The sequence below is a fragment of the Thermomyces lanuginosus genome, assembly GCF_041956635.1.
Source record: "Thermomyces lanuginosus strain ATCC 200065 unplaced genomic scaffold VTN49scaffold_7, whole genome shotgun sequence".
Classification (NCBI taxonomy): domain Eukaryota; kingdom Fungi; phylum Ascomycota; class Eurotiomycetes; order Eurotiales; family Trichocomaceae; genus Thermomyces; species Thermomyces lanuginosus.
The window spans coordinates 738,427-750,751 of record NW_027192341.1 but is presented as its reverse complement, the minus strand read 5'-3'; the positions used below and the strand labels follow the sequence as shown (position 1 = coordinate 750,751).

Genomic DNA, 12,325 nt, shown 5'->3' with positions numbered 1-12,325 from the left:
TAATAGACCTCCAAAGTAGGCGTGATATGAACGCTGACTCGGAGCAGGCTCGTGTCTCACGGCGCATTTTATAATTAATCGTTTCCCAATGGCGACGGGAAAGGATTCTAGAGTACAATTCTTCATGAGGACAACACCAACAAAATTGTAAGACCAAGACATCCATAGTACAGAGGCCTCCAGTTACTCCGCCCAAAAAACCGAGTTCACCTGAAACGAATATCCAGACGCCATCTCCGAAGACCACGCCAAAAAATCACGGCAAGAGGCTCATAACGACGGGAACAAACCGGGACATTGGGACAAACAGTGAATCGTATGGTTAACATTCTGTCGGCAGTTCTGTCGCAAAGGGAGAGAGGGCCCTTGGATTATTTCAGGCGGTATATCAGGGAAAGCCTAAGGTGTGGGCAAGGGTCCGGGAGGATAAAGGGGTACTGGGGAGGATCGATGATCCGGGAGTGGCATTATGATATGGTATCCGAATAGGGAATCACAGCCTGGGTACTAAAACAAGGTAGAGGAGTGCAGGGGTAGAAAAAGAAGATACAATAGAACACAAACAGGGCAAAACAGGCGTCCACAGGAGATCACTTCCCATCATCAGCAAAACATGCGTGAATAAATTAGAGAGGGCGGGGTGTGCGTTGCAATCCATGGGCAAAACAACAGCATTCCATCAAAGATTGCCATCTAAGTAAAGTAATAGGGGATGGCAGCACTGTCGATGTCCGTTAGTCTGCTTTGAGGTCAAGCAGGGTCATTCGACTTACCCTAATGCCAGAATTGCTGTCACACCAAACAGGGCTCGGTTGCGCGTTCGTTCCCTGTGCAGCTTGGCCTCCAGCAACTTCGCCCTCTTGGCTGGCTGATCTGCGGCATCCCCATCCTCATCCTCTTCAACTTCATCAGACTTGCGCTTCTTTTGTGATGGGGACCCTGCTTCCTCTTTTGATTCGCGGCTCGCTGATGCCTGTTCCACCATTTTCCTGGCTTGTGCAATCATCTCTTTCGTATCTTCTGCAGAGGGGGCCTCGGGAAGAGATACTGGCATATCCACCGAGACATTTGTCTTTGTCGTCTCTACCCCTTTCTTAACACTGGTCGTTGACTCGACGGTTACAATAGCTTTGCCATCCTCCGTGGTGGCAGTGGCCCGCTTCTTTGTGGTTTCCGACTCGCCGGCAGTCTCTCCGTTAACCTTCGCGGCAGCCTCCGCCGTAGATGCAGCCGATTCGAGATTGGACTGCAGAGTCGCGCTGGCGGCCGTTGCCTCAGCGGCTGAAGCTTCCTTTGCAGCGCGGCGCGATTTCCGGGGTGATGCAATCTTCCTGGGAGATGCTGTTTTTGCGGGCGATGCCGACCTTCTGCTACGGCTGCGGCCGGAGGGAGCCAGGTCCGCCGGCGGCTGCAGTGTTTTGGACTCATTACTAGGCTGTTCATCGTCATCTTCCTCTCGAGGAGGCAGCTCGAACCGAGGCGGCGGGGTAATAGTTATATTCTTCTTTGTGGTCGACGGGCTTTGGGTAATCTCCCTGGGATCCAAAAGCGCACGGACCCAATCCACCATCTTGTATTCCTTAGCCAACTCCAGCGCTGAGGCTTAGTCAGTATGAACGCGTTCAACCCCATTGAACAGGTCAGTACTGACCGAATGAAGGAGAAATCCAGACGTTCCCAGCAGTCTCGTCATCACTCGTTTCCTCCCTCGACTTCAGATACTCGCGTTCGGCCTTCTCTTCTTCATACTTGGCCCACGGAAAGGCAATCTTGAACATGCCGGTGGCGCTGACATATCCATCCTTACACCGTCGCTGGTTTCGGAAACATGTCAATCATCGGCTCTCCGCGCGGAATCTATTTCCGACTGACTTACCATCAAGAAGTATGTCTCTGGATGCTGCTTCGCGGCGTATGAAGGGAAAATCTCCGATCCGGTGAGATCCTTTGGCAGCGGCGCCCGCAGATGGGCGTACTCAAACGGGCCCAGATTCTGCGGCTTGGTCGCGCTGGTGGTGCCGACCTGATTGGTTGGGACACTCAGATGCGTTTTGCCGAGGCGGCGTAGTGAGAGAAGCTCCTCATCTAGTGATCAAGGCGACGGTGGTGAGTGACTGTTGCGACGATGACGCGATAATCATTGATAATCACCGGCGCGCCGACGCGGAATCGGCAAGCCGAGATGAAAACTTACAGAAATTCGGGCTCGTCGGAGCCAGGAGAGGATTCCTCCTCTCTGGAAGGTGTCGCATGATGACCCAGATAACAAGGCGACGCCCAAAAGTATCTCAAGAAGGGGTGGATGAAGGACAAGTGGTGTAGAAGAGCGAAGATAAGGAGATTGACAAAGGAGACGGAACGGAGTTTGGGGGGAATTTCTTGGGGTTGGAGGTCGACCGGGGCGACCACGTTGCAGACGCGTCTCTGCCGTCCGCCGTAGACTAGTGGCTGACTAAGCCTAGTTAGAGCCTAAGGCGACCAATACGAGTTGAGACGAAGTGGACACGTTGTAAAATAGATGCCGGACCATGGGCAGCTGACAGGACAGAACCACCAATGCGGGTCCTCATGCAGCCATTGGCCAATGGTATGCTTGAATTGAACTCAGAAAAAGGTAAAATACGGTATCATGACGATTCTAATTGCACCAACAAACAGCTGCAACCGTGCAACGTGTAATTACGGGACTTGCCCGGATACAGACAATGGATGCCTCAGGTTGTAGAGCCCAAGCATCTCAATTCTCAGCCTCTGGAGTTCCAGGTCCAGCGGAGCCCAAACTGCAGAGGGTGATGTCTTTGATTCGTCTCTTTCAAGAGGTCAATGAATAATCAAAGAATGTGGTCTGATAGAGACCCTGGAGTAGCTGCTGTCACAGAGACTCCGACAAGAATTGATGCCAATCGCTGTCGTCATAGAGACCAGACGGCTATGAATCACTTAAAGGGCTGCCTGATATCAGTACTTGAAGTTTTGTCGGAGGATATTGGCTGTCATTGTACCTTTCGCCATCTTCTAACATTTAGATCCGACAATCGGGAGAGGTTTATCGTGATATTGAGGGTTTGATGCATTAATGTTGACCATTGATTGAGCCGCTAAATAGTCGTCCTTAATATGGTTCAGGATGCTCCCCCTCCCACCGCCTGTCCGAGTTACCCCACTGTCTCATGGCTTGTCGCTGTTATTTGTGATAGTTGGGTTCGCAGCTCGTCGTTCTTCTTCCAGTATATTCGGCTGATCTTCAGCTACTAAATATCCACTCGATCGATCCTCTCTCCATTGCTCCCCAGCTACACTTGGTTGCCCTCCAAGTAGTCCCTCCAACCCCTCTACCCCTCAATTGATAAGTATCCCCTCAGGACCCCCAAATTGTTTACACCATGGCGGATCACGAAGACGAACTCGCCCCGACCAAGACTGAGGGCTTCAAGGTGGGACAGAAGAAGACCATCGAAGAATACAAGCAACTAGGTACTGCCACACCTTCGATATCCGGTTTCCTCCCTAACCAAGTGGCGTCGATCGAGAAACGGGCTAACACTGGCCTTCCTCTTCGTTTATAGACGCCAATGACGAGTCCCTGAACCGGTGGAAGGCGTCGCTGGGCCTGGCCACCGGCGATCCCATCGCCGACCCGAACGACCCCCGCACCTGCATCATCAAGTCGCTGGCGATTGAGGCGCCGGGCCGTCCAGATATCGTTGTGGACCTGACCGGTCCTAATGCGCTGGAGGAGCTCAAGAAGAAACCCTTCGTAATCAAGGAGGGCGCCAAGTTCCGCACCAAAGTCGTTTTCCAGGTCCAGCACTCAATCCTGAGCGGATTGAAGTATGTCCAGGTGGTAAAGCGCAAGGGAATTCGCGTCAGCAAGGACGAAGAAATGCTGGTACGTAATAGTGCCACTCCGCACATATGGTTCGATCGAGGACTGAGTCTCTGTTACAGGGAAGCTATGCGCCCAACACCACCGACCGACCGACATACGAAAAGAAATGTAAGTCAGACCTTCTCTTCAAACCACTGCAAGACGTGCGCATCGAGCTAACTCGGATTCCCTTCTAGTCCACGAGGAAGAGGCTCCTTCTGGTCTCGTCGCTCGTGGGCACTATAATGCGCTCTCGAGATTCATCGACGATGACGGCCAAGTCCATTTGGAGTTTGAATGGTCGTTTGAGATCGCCAAGGACTGGTAAACCGAGGATGATGGCTGATTTCGGCATTGCCGAAATTATATAGTTATTTTCACTTTTCCTCTGCCTATATTGTGTGACATGCAGATAGCATCGGATCTACTTTTATTTTCTCGGGGTAATCACCCATAGTGAATTTGCACTCGTCTGGAGTTTGCAATGAAAGCATTTTCAAATATCCTGTTGTTACTGTTTTAAGCAAGTAACGTTGAGGATATTGTACACTTCAGCATCCAAATCATGACATTCCATAGGTGCAGTCTAGATAAATGCTACAAGGCGGGGTAAGCAATATGCAAAGGAATACATGTCTAGTAAAAGTGGCCGCACCGCCACGGGGTATCACATCAAATCACAAAAAGTAATCCACAACGGGTCCCGAGCCATCTTTGTTCTGTTGTTGCGCCGCCTGCTCCCGGTTCGCATCATTCTCCGGCGCAGCGTCGAAAATGTTGAAGAATCGCTCTCCGGAGTCGCTCACTTCCAGTACGCTAGCCAGATTGCCGCAACGGTAACAGTAATTAGGGGCACTCCACACCGTGCTGAGCCGGTCGTCGTACAGAATCTGATACCCCTCCTGGCATAGCTGATGGGCGCGCAGGATGTGCGACATGTTGTTAACCTCGAGGAATTTCCGCACCACTTGTGCTCCGAACGTGTACCCTGCCCCGCGCGGCGACAGCGAGAACTCGTCGTGTTCCGTATCCGGATCCGACCACACCAGATCGGCCATCGGGCCCTCGTGCGGGATTTCTCGGAACCGGTCGATAATCTTGATCTGGTCGATGGCATGGATCGACGGTGACAAGCCGCCGTGCACACAGAAGATTTGATCATTGATCACAACGCTCAGCGTGAGGAAGTCGAACATGTCCGTGAAATAGTGCCAGACATTGGCGTTGCCGTACTTCCTCACGCACTCGGTATAGAAACCGTAAGACTGCGTGACCCCCCGGGATTCATGGTTCCCTCGGATCAGATGCACCCGAGAGGGGTATCGCAGTTTCAAACAAACAAGCAACGAGATCGTCTCGACACTAAACAAGCCTCGGTCGACATAGTCGCCTGGTTCAAGGTCAGCGAGTCTCTCGACGACGCATAGATCCCCATATTACTTACCAAGAAACAGGTAATTCGTGTCTGGACAAAATCCGCCAATCCGGAAGATTTCAATCATGTCGAAAAACTGGCCATGAATGTCGCCCACCACGGTGACCGGCGCCGCGATGTGGACGACATTACTCTCTTTCATGAGCAGTTCCTTCGCTTTGGCGCATATTGCCTCGATGACCGAGTCCGCTAGCAACTCTTTCTTGTATAGACGCTCGATGCATTCGTCCAGGTCGATACTAGCTATGGGTCTTGTCAGGGCGCGTCGCGTCATTTTTTCGATTCGAAAGCGGCTCACCTGGTAACCCCGGCATCGTAGCGCGAGGAGTACGGGACTCCTTGAACACCAGCCACAATCAGTCAGGGGAGGAAAGGCGAACAGAACGGACAGAGCGCAGGTCCGACGCGGAGTGGATGAGCAATAGACAGAGGCCGAGAGGAAGCATCGAACACTGCTTGCATCGTGTCCAAACGAGCGACTTTAGAAGCAAACAGCCCGACGACGAAGGTCAAGGACTTGCAGATATCGCCATGATTTGAAACGGACGAGCAAGCTGTCGCAAGATCGACGAGTTGAGACGATGGAGTGACTCCACGGACAGGTTGCGGTCCAGACTCGACTTGGCGTACTCTCACCGCCTTCTTTTTTTTGTGGTGCCCCTGATAGGTTGGGTCCACGTGACTAGGGCATTGATGCCTAATTTCGCGGGCAACAGTGTTGGGCTGCAACACCAGACCATCGTGATGCGAATGGATTCCCAACGCAATGGCTGCCGGGGCCTCTGGCACGGCGGATTGCCGCCAGTGCTGGCGTGGGATTACCTGTTCCTTTTGTTTCATTCGTGTCCAGGCTGTAACACCCTGTTTCCTCTCGTCGAAGACTCTCAAATAGAAGTATCCAGGCGCATGGCAGGTTGTACTATTGAACTTATATTGAACTTTTATCGGCTGGGAAGACGATCTGGATCTGCCTGGCGGGCTCCAGGAGATGATTGCTACATGTCCAACACACAGTGGAATGACCCAGTGACCGCCACTCTTTGACTTTTTTTGAGGAACACATTCGGGCCTGACTCTCTCTAGGCCCACGGATCATGTTGTTGGTTGTTTTGGTCTTTTGCAGCTCTCTTGCCGTGTCGTCCATGTTTGATTCCGGGCGACTCGTTCATCTCTTGAGGACTCACGGAAGTCAGCCTGGAGAGAAGACTTCGCCTCAGGTTTTGGAGCCTACACGCACAAAGTGATAGCCTTCAAATGGAAAGTCTTACCAGCCACTCGGCCGGATGTCGATCATCACCATCCCTCAATGGCCAGCAGTTGAATTTCCAGAATGGCACGTCGGAAAGCCCGTTTCCTGATCATGCTATAGAAACCCGAGATCCCGGGACACAGCCATCATGGCCTAGCCGTCGGGAAGATGCCAGACTGCCAGGTGCTGAGAACTCGCCTGCGTCTCAATCCGATGCCCTGGAGATAGTCAACAGTGCACCTTCATTTCCGCTCCCTTACAGTCAATCCCGGAGGGCTCAAGAATTTCATTCTGAACGTGTCAATCATTCGTTATCCCCACCTTCGGTACATTCAAGTCTCTCAAGATCCCCATCGTATCCTACCCAACAACAGCCCTTTCACAGTTCCCCAGGCCCAATACCCGTCTCCCAAGGATTATACCATGGACCGCCCACTTCAAGCCAGCCAGGAAATTTTGCTTATGGCCAACATGCCGGATATTTCCCCCAGAGCCATGCCCCGTGGATCCAGGAACAAGCAATACCATTCCGGAGTCACCCAGAATCCCAGTCCCGTGATTACAGCAATGCACCGTCATGGTATCAATATGAGAATGAGGCCTATGATCCATCTTATTCTCGTATGGAGAACCCTTTGCCATTCTCTAAACAAGCTACCACCAGGTCGCCGGGTTACCGTCATAGCACTACTAGTAAGAACGCGGATATCTGTTTTATTTCTTCCTGAGGGAGAAGTTCAATTACTGATCGGACGCAGCTCGAGCTCCTCCCTCTCAGCCCACCCTGCGTCCCCTCCCCTCAATATTGACAGACGACATCGACATGCCGGCTGAGAGGGACATGCAGTCTGGCATCGTGATGTCGCAGTACATTAACCCCCATGGCGCGGACACATACCATCTACCCATCCGGGAAACCATCCACTGGTTCGAGCTCAAGGAGGACCCTATTTTCCATTCCATCCCCACGGACAGCCAGACGGTCTCCAAGGAAGAACTCATCGCGCGCCGGACGGCGACACTCAAGGCCCTTGCCCTTCGCAGGCCGGTCATGAGCGAGAAGGCCACGCAAACGGAGTTTCCCATTGAGGCCACCATTTCCGGCAGCCAGAGACAGGAGCACTCCAAAGGGGAGAACGAGATCAAGCGTGACAACAAAAAACCTCAGACCACAGCAACATCATCATCCGAGACTCAACATGAAAAACACCACCGGCATTCATCAGATACAATGATGATCCGGTCAAAGCCCCAATCATACCACCGCAGATTCCCCAGCGATACTAATAATGTTAATTACTATCATCGCGATCACTACTACCGTCCTCCTCCCGGAGATCACTACCGCAACCCCCGTGATCGTGATCGTGACCGTGGCAGCGTCCCCCGCTCCCGGAGTCCATCGCAGCAGCCGCCGAAACGCGGTCGCAAGAGACCCCGCTCCGCGGAACCGGAGACGACACCGGCACGTAGCCATGTTCGGAGGGCTCTGCACCGTACGAGTCCGTCGGTTTACAGGTAGCGAGCCAACTCTGCACTCAGTCCTTCGTTTTGTTTTCCTTTGTTTCCTTTTCTTTTGTATTGAGAATTCCACTCTGCGATCCATCCTTCGTTATTCTCCTTGATTCATTCTTTTCTTTGACTCATGGATCCCGCTGAGGCTGATGATTTTTCTTTCGTAGTCGACGGTGGTGAACCGCGGCGATCATGTGTTTCTCGATGTTGGATTGATTTTTTTTTTTTTTTTTCTTTCCTTGATGGATGAGCGGACACGGCGGAAGACGAGGCGTTGAGGGTGGATAAGGATTGAGGCACACGGCTACCATCATATAACCAGGGTTTGATTCTGGATACACCTTGCATTCGATCTGGACCGGGCGTAATGGATGATTCTATTCCACTGAAGTTATTTACCCTTGTATGCATGCAATTATCTCATGTGATGTGTATTTGTCCTTCCAATGTACTCCATACTCTTCTAGACTCTATGTACGACTATGCGATAAAAAGAAAAGTTCGCCAGTCTATGAATCAGATTCATATCACATCATCGTGCAGAGATCAGTCCCCGTTTCTCATCTTCGTCGCCTTCATCGGATGATTCATCCTCTTCTTCCTCCTCTTCTTCCTCCTCTTCATCGTCCTCCTCGTCCTCGTCTTCATCTTCTTCATCATCCGTCTCTTCGGATCCCTCTTCCGAATCGGTTTCTTCCTCTTCTTCTTCTTCCGAAGATTCTTCCTCTTCATCCTCTTCGTCAAGCCACTCATTCAACGATTTCTGTCTCTGAGGTCGCTGCGCGGTCCCACTTGCGGCTGCTCCTGCTGCCGCCATACTTCGCGCCTTTGCGGCAGCAAGACTGCTCTCATGTTCCTGCAGAGCTCGATCAAGGCGTTCGCCGGCGGTCGTTTGACCAAAGCCCGCTGCGGCTCCCGAGACAGTGGGTACGGCAGCGGCGGGCTCCGCTACCGCAACATCCCGTAGACTCCTATCCGGTTCCTGGCCCGCCGGGACCCAATCCGGCAAGGGCTCGTATCCGCTCAACCCGTGTGGCCCTGCATCGGGTCCCACGACGAGTGTTGAGGTCCCGATCAGCAGATCCTTACGCGTCTCGGATGGACTTGCCGCGTGGGGAACTGGCTTCGGAGCAAGAAGGAGGAGACTGGCGAGTTGCGTTGTGGAAGGGTTGGCGAGAAGTGCCTTGTACAACCGCCCGCGGTCGCGGAGGTCGTATGATGTGTCGTAGCGCGTCAGAAGAAGGATGTATCGCCAGAGAAGGGTGATGCGATCCTCCTTGGCCGGCGGCGAGGGTTGCCGGGACTCACTACTTGAGTGCGCCTTTTCCGCGCTATTGTCTCCTTCACCACTCTCCGCCCAGGCTTTGGCTTCATCGCTCTGCACGGGTTCAGTCTTCTCTGAAAAAGACGATGATTGTGCTTGCTCCGGTTGCGGTGGTGGGTTCTCCAGAAGATGTTGGAGATACACCTTTGCTCCGAGCAGGACAATCTGTTGCTTGACAACCTCTGGTTCATATGCGAAGTTCTTAACCAATATTCGCAACACATCGGCTGCGATATTGTTATCCGCGTCTGTGGTGGCATACTCGCCGACGAGCCAGATAATTGAGGCCCTCGCCTCGGCGCTGGCTGTTGAATCCAGGTGTTTGGCTAGTTGCACCACGGTCTGCTTGTGCGACGCAGGATCTTGTTGGATAAGGTGCCGGATAACGGTGAGAGATTCAGACACAAGATGCTCGTCGATGCTGGAAAGTTGACTCAGCAGCAGTCGCAGACAGTGATTCGATGTCCGCGGGTCGCTCTGTGCGCATCTCCCAATTGCGCGGACGCTTTCCCGCACCAGCTCGGTGTCGTTGCTCTGTGAGAAGTGCTCCAGCTCGCTCAGAATGACGCCTTTGTAGTGCATCCCCAAGTATGGAAACAGTATTGTGAGAATCTCTAGCTTCAACTTCCAGATGTGAGGAGGATCCACGGCGTGGATGAGAAAATGAGACACGTATTTCACGAAAAATCTTGGGACTTTCAAAGCGACTGCGACGATATTGTAGAGCGCCACATACTGAATATCTTGAGGCGACCTAACGAGAGCCACCAGCGGCCCAATTGCACTCTCGAGATATTCCGGCGTTCCCAGATACAAGTAGGCACGAACGACACTGACGATTACCGCTGCCGTCCGACTCTGGAGAAGAGACTTGCAGGCGCGTAGGAAGAGTTCGAGATCGGGATCTAGCACGACCACCTCTTCTCCCGTTTCCTGCCCAACAGTATCGTTTTGCTTGTCCGGCGCATCCTCCTCGTAGAAGCCTTTTGTTTCGTTCTTGTTGAGCCTGCGGGTTTTCCGGGGGAAGCACTTCCTAGCATACGTGGTCAATAAGCGCAAAGTCGACAGTTGACTCCACTCGTCCATATCCACCAGCTTTTTCACTAGGCTACGGTAGTGCTTGTGGATCAGATCCAGCCGGTCCGGGCACACCTCAAGAAAAGCTGTCACTGCCGGACCAACCACAAAGTACTGGCTGTCGCCCAGCAAAGCCGAGATATACTCTGTTAATTGCGGAAGCGTGTTCGGGTCCAGCCGATAGCACTTTGGGATCGCCAGCGCCGCCGTCTTGCGTACATGTGGACTCAGATCCCCGATCCCACGCTTGATCGCCAACGACACGATCTGGCTAATTACCGGAACTCGAATTCCGGACATTGTGCGCAGGGCCATGACACGGACCTGCGGGTTTGCGTCCGTCAGGGACTTTTGGATCGCGTTGATGGACATCAGGGCCAGGTCCGGTTCGGCCTCGGCGTGGTGAAGGAGGTAAATATAGACTAGCTTCTTAATCTCGATGTTGGGACTCGCGGCATTCTTGACAACGGCGGAGAAGTACTGTAGACATGACTCGGACGAGTACATCAACTAAATTCCGTCACATATGTCAGTCAGCCCGTCGAGAATCAGAAAGCGGTTGTATAAGTCCGTACCGAGATGACTTTACGGAGCCCGTCCAACACATCGCGGTCGTTCCGACTGTCGAGCAGCTTCTTGATCTGCGTCGAGGAGACATTGCGCGCGGATCCATTCGATTTGAAGCCTCTAGCACTGCTTGCCGACTGTGCAGCTTCGATGGTGAGCCCGCGAGCTGCAAGGTATGTCAGCTAGAGGTCCCTGTTTGTGTGCGCGGGTTATGGAAACAACACAAACCTGCTTCGAGCATAGACGAGATCCTCGATATTGTCTCCATGTTGACAGTGCCTTAAATTCTCCCCCGACGCTTAGTTGCGGTGTTGTAAGAGGACCTTGAAAGGTTATCGCGGGGTGCAGGTGCCGCCAGTTTGTCCGTGCTCCACTGATTCTGATATTCGGCTCTTCATTTCACCACCATCCAACTAATCCGATCGGCCGCATTCAACGCTCGGTGATTTGCCAGAAAAACCATGCAACGGGACAGAGGATCGCCGACTCCAAGGCTCCTCGTTGTCCCAGCAGTCAAATACCAAGCTTCATGATCGACGCACGTGCGTCCGGTGGCCCCGTCTCCGCGTTGATCGATTCGCTCCTCCGTGACAACAACAATGCTCGCGGCACCACCGTGATCGTATGCTCCACGCGCGCTCAATTTCTTCAGCGATTAATATCGGCGAGCAGTATTTCTCGATCTACTGAACATAATCGCCACGCGGCAGGGGCATACGCAGAGCAGGAGGAAGGGGAGGCAACCCTAGATCCCAGTGTCTCATCCCTGCTGGATACCTCGATCGCTGTCCTCGCGCGGGCTCGAGATATTAAGCTCGCGTTCTGTCCGACCGTCGACCATCTACGTGCATATCTTTTAGCTTACAACAGCAGGCATGCGGTGCCGGTGCAAGACGAGAAGCGGTGCTTGTTGGTAGTCCTCGATGCTATTGCTCTGCATCAACCCACGGCGGAATTCTCTGCGCAGGGACTATCTCGCACTATTGCCATGATGGTCGAAGTTGCTGATCGAGCAAACTCGGATTTCTTGCTGTACGAAAGTACAGATGTCGCCGACGGCTCGCTCGATGCTGAACGTCCTCGGCTACCGTGGAATGTGCAGGTGCCGCTGCTCAGCATCGCAGCTCGTTCCGGTTACAGAAGCACACAGCAAAGCAACCAGGAAATCCCAATCAGACGAATTATCCAAAGGTGGTTGCACCTCGTTGAAAGCGAACCAGAGGAAGCAGCCTCCACGGCCATTTGATTGAAACATACGGTAATGAAGCCATCCTTGTATGTTCACAGGCA

At 52.8% G+C, this 12,325-nt stretch overlaps 7 protein-coding genes across 7 annotated transcripts; 3 read left to right on the top strand and 4 right to left on the bottom strand.

Annotated features, from left to right (window-relative positions):
* Window positions 1-693: 693 nt before the first annotated feature.
* On the bottom strand, window positions 694-2,252 carry VTN49DRAFT_7736 (uncharacterized protein; the record flags this gene model as incomplete). The annotated part of the gene is made up of 5 exons (XM_069416038.1): window positions 694-721; window positions 774-1,596; window positions 1,652-1,814; window positions 1,877-2,085; window positions 2,195-2,252. The coding sequence occupies 5 exons, from the start codon at window positions 2,250-2,252 to the stop codon at window positions 694-696; spliced, it is 1,281 nt and encodes a 426-aa protein (XP_069272097.1).
* Window positions 2,253-3,383: 1,131 nt separating this feature from the next.
* Window positions 3,384-4,196, top strand: VTN49DRAFT_7735 (uncharacterized protein; the record flags this gene model as incomplete). The annotated part of the gene is made up of 4 exons (XM_069416037.1): window positions 3,384-3,474; window positions 3,567-3,889; window positions 3,949-3,997; window positions 4,066-4,196. The coding sequence occupies 4 exons, from the start codon at window positions 3,384-3,386 to the stop codon at window positions 4,194-4,196; spliced, it is 594 nt and encodes a 197-aa protein (XP_069272096.1).
* Window positions 4,197-4,545: 349 nt separating this feature from the next.
* On the bottom strand, window positions 4,546-5,617 carry VTN49DRAFT_7734 (uncharacterized protein; the record flags this gene model as incomplete). The annotated part of the gene is made up of 3 exons (XM_069416036.1): window positions 4,546-5,258; window positions 5,313-5,546; window positions 5,602-5,617. The coding sequence occupies 3 exons, from the start codon at window positions 5,615-5,617 to the stop codon at window positions 4,546-4,548; spliced, it is 963 nt and encodes a 320-aa protein (XP_069272095.1).
* Window positions 5,618-5,663: 46 nt separating this feature from the next.
* On the bottom strand, window positions 5,664-6,143 carry VTN49DRAFT_7733 (uncharacterized protein; the record flags this gene model as incomplete). The annotated part of the gene is made up of 1 exon (XM_069416035.1): window positions 5,664-6,143. The coding sequence occupies one exon, from the start codon at window positions 6,141-6,143 to the stop codon at window positions 5,664-5,666; it is 480 nt and encodes a 159-aa protein (XP_069272094.1).
* Window positions 6,144-6,557: 414 nt separating this feature from the next.
* VTN49DRAFT_7732 (uncharacterized protein) lies at window positions 6,558-8,074 on the top strand (the record flags this gene model as incomplete). Its single annotated transcript, XM_069416034.1, has 2 exons — window positions 6,558-7,245; window positions 7,311-8,074. 2 exons carry the CDS (start codon window positions 6,558-6,560, stop codon window positions 8,072-8,074), a joined length of 1,452 nt encoding a protein of 483 aa, XP_069272093.1.
* A 525-nt stretch (window positions 8,075-8,599) lies between these two features.
* On the bottom strand, window positions 8,600-11,303 carry VTN49DRAFT_7731 (uncharacterized protein; the record flags this gene model as incomplete). The annotated part of the gene is made up of 3 exons (XM_069416033.1): window positions 8,600-10,978; window positions 11,044-11,201; window positions 11,264-11,303. 3 exons carry the CDS (start codon window positions 11,301-11,303, stop codon window positions 8,600-8,602), a joined length of 2,577 nt encoding a protein of 858 aa, XP_069272092.1.
* A 261-nt stretch (window positions 11,304-11,564) lies between these two features.
* VTN49DRAFT_7730 (uncharacterized protein) lies at window positions 11,565-12,281 on the top strand (the record flags this gene model as incomplete). The annotated part of the gene is made up of 1 exon (XM_069416032.1): window positions 11,565-12,281. The coding sequence occupies one exon, from the start codon at window positions 11,565-11,567 to the stop codon at window positions 12,279-12,281; it is 717 nt and encodes a 238-aa protein (XP_069272091.1).
* Window positions 12,282-12,325: the final 44 nt, after the last annotated feature.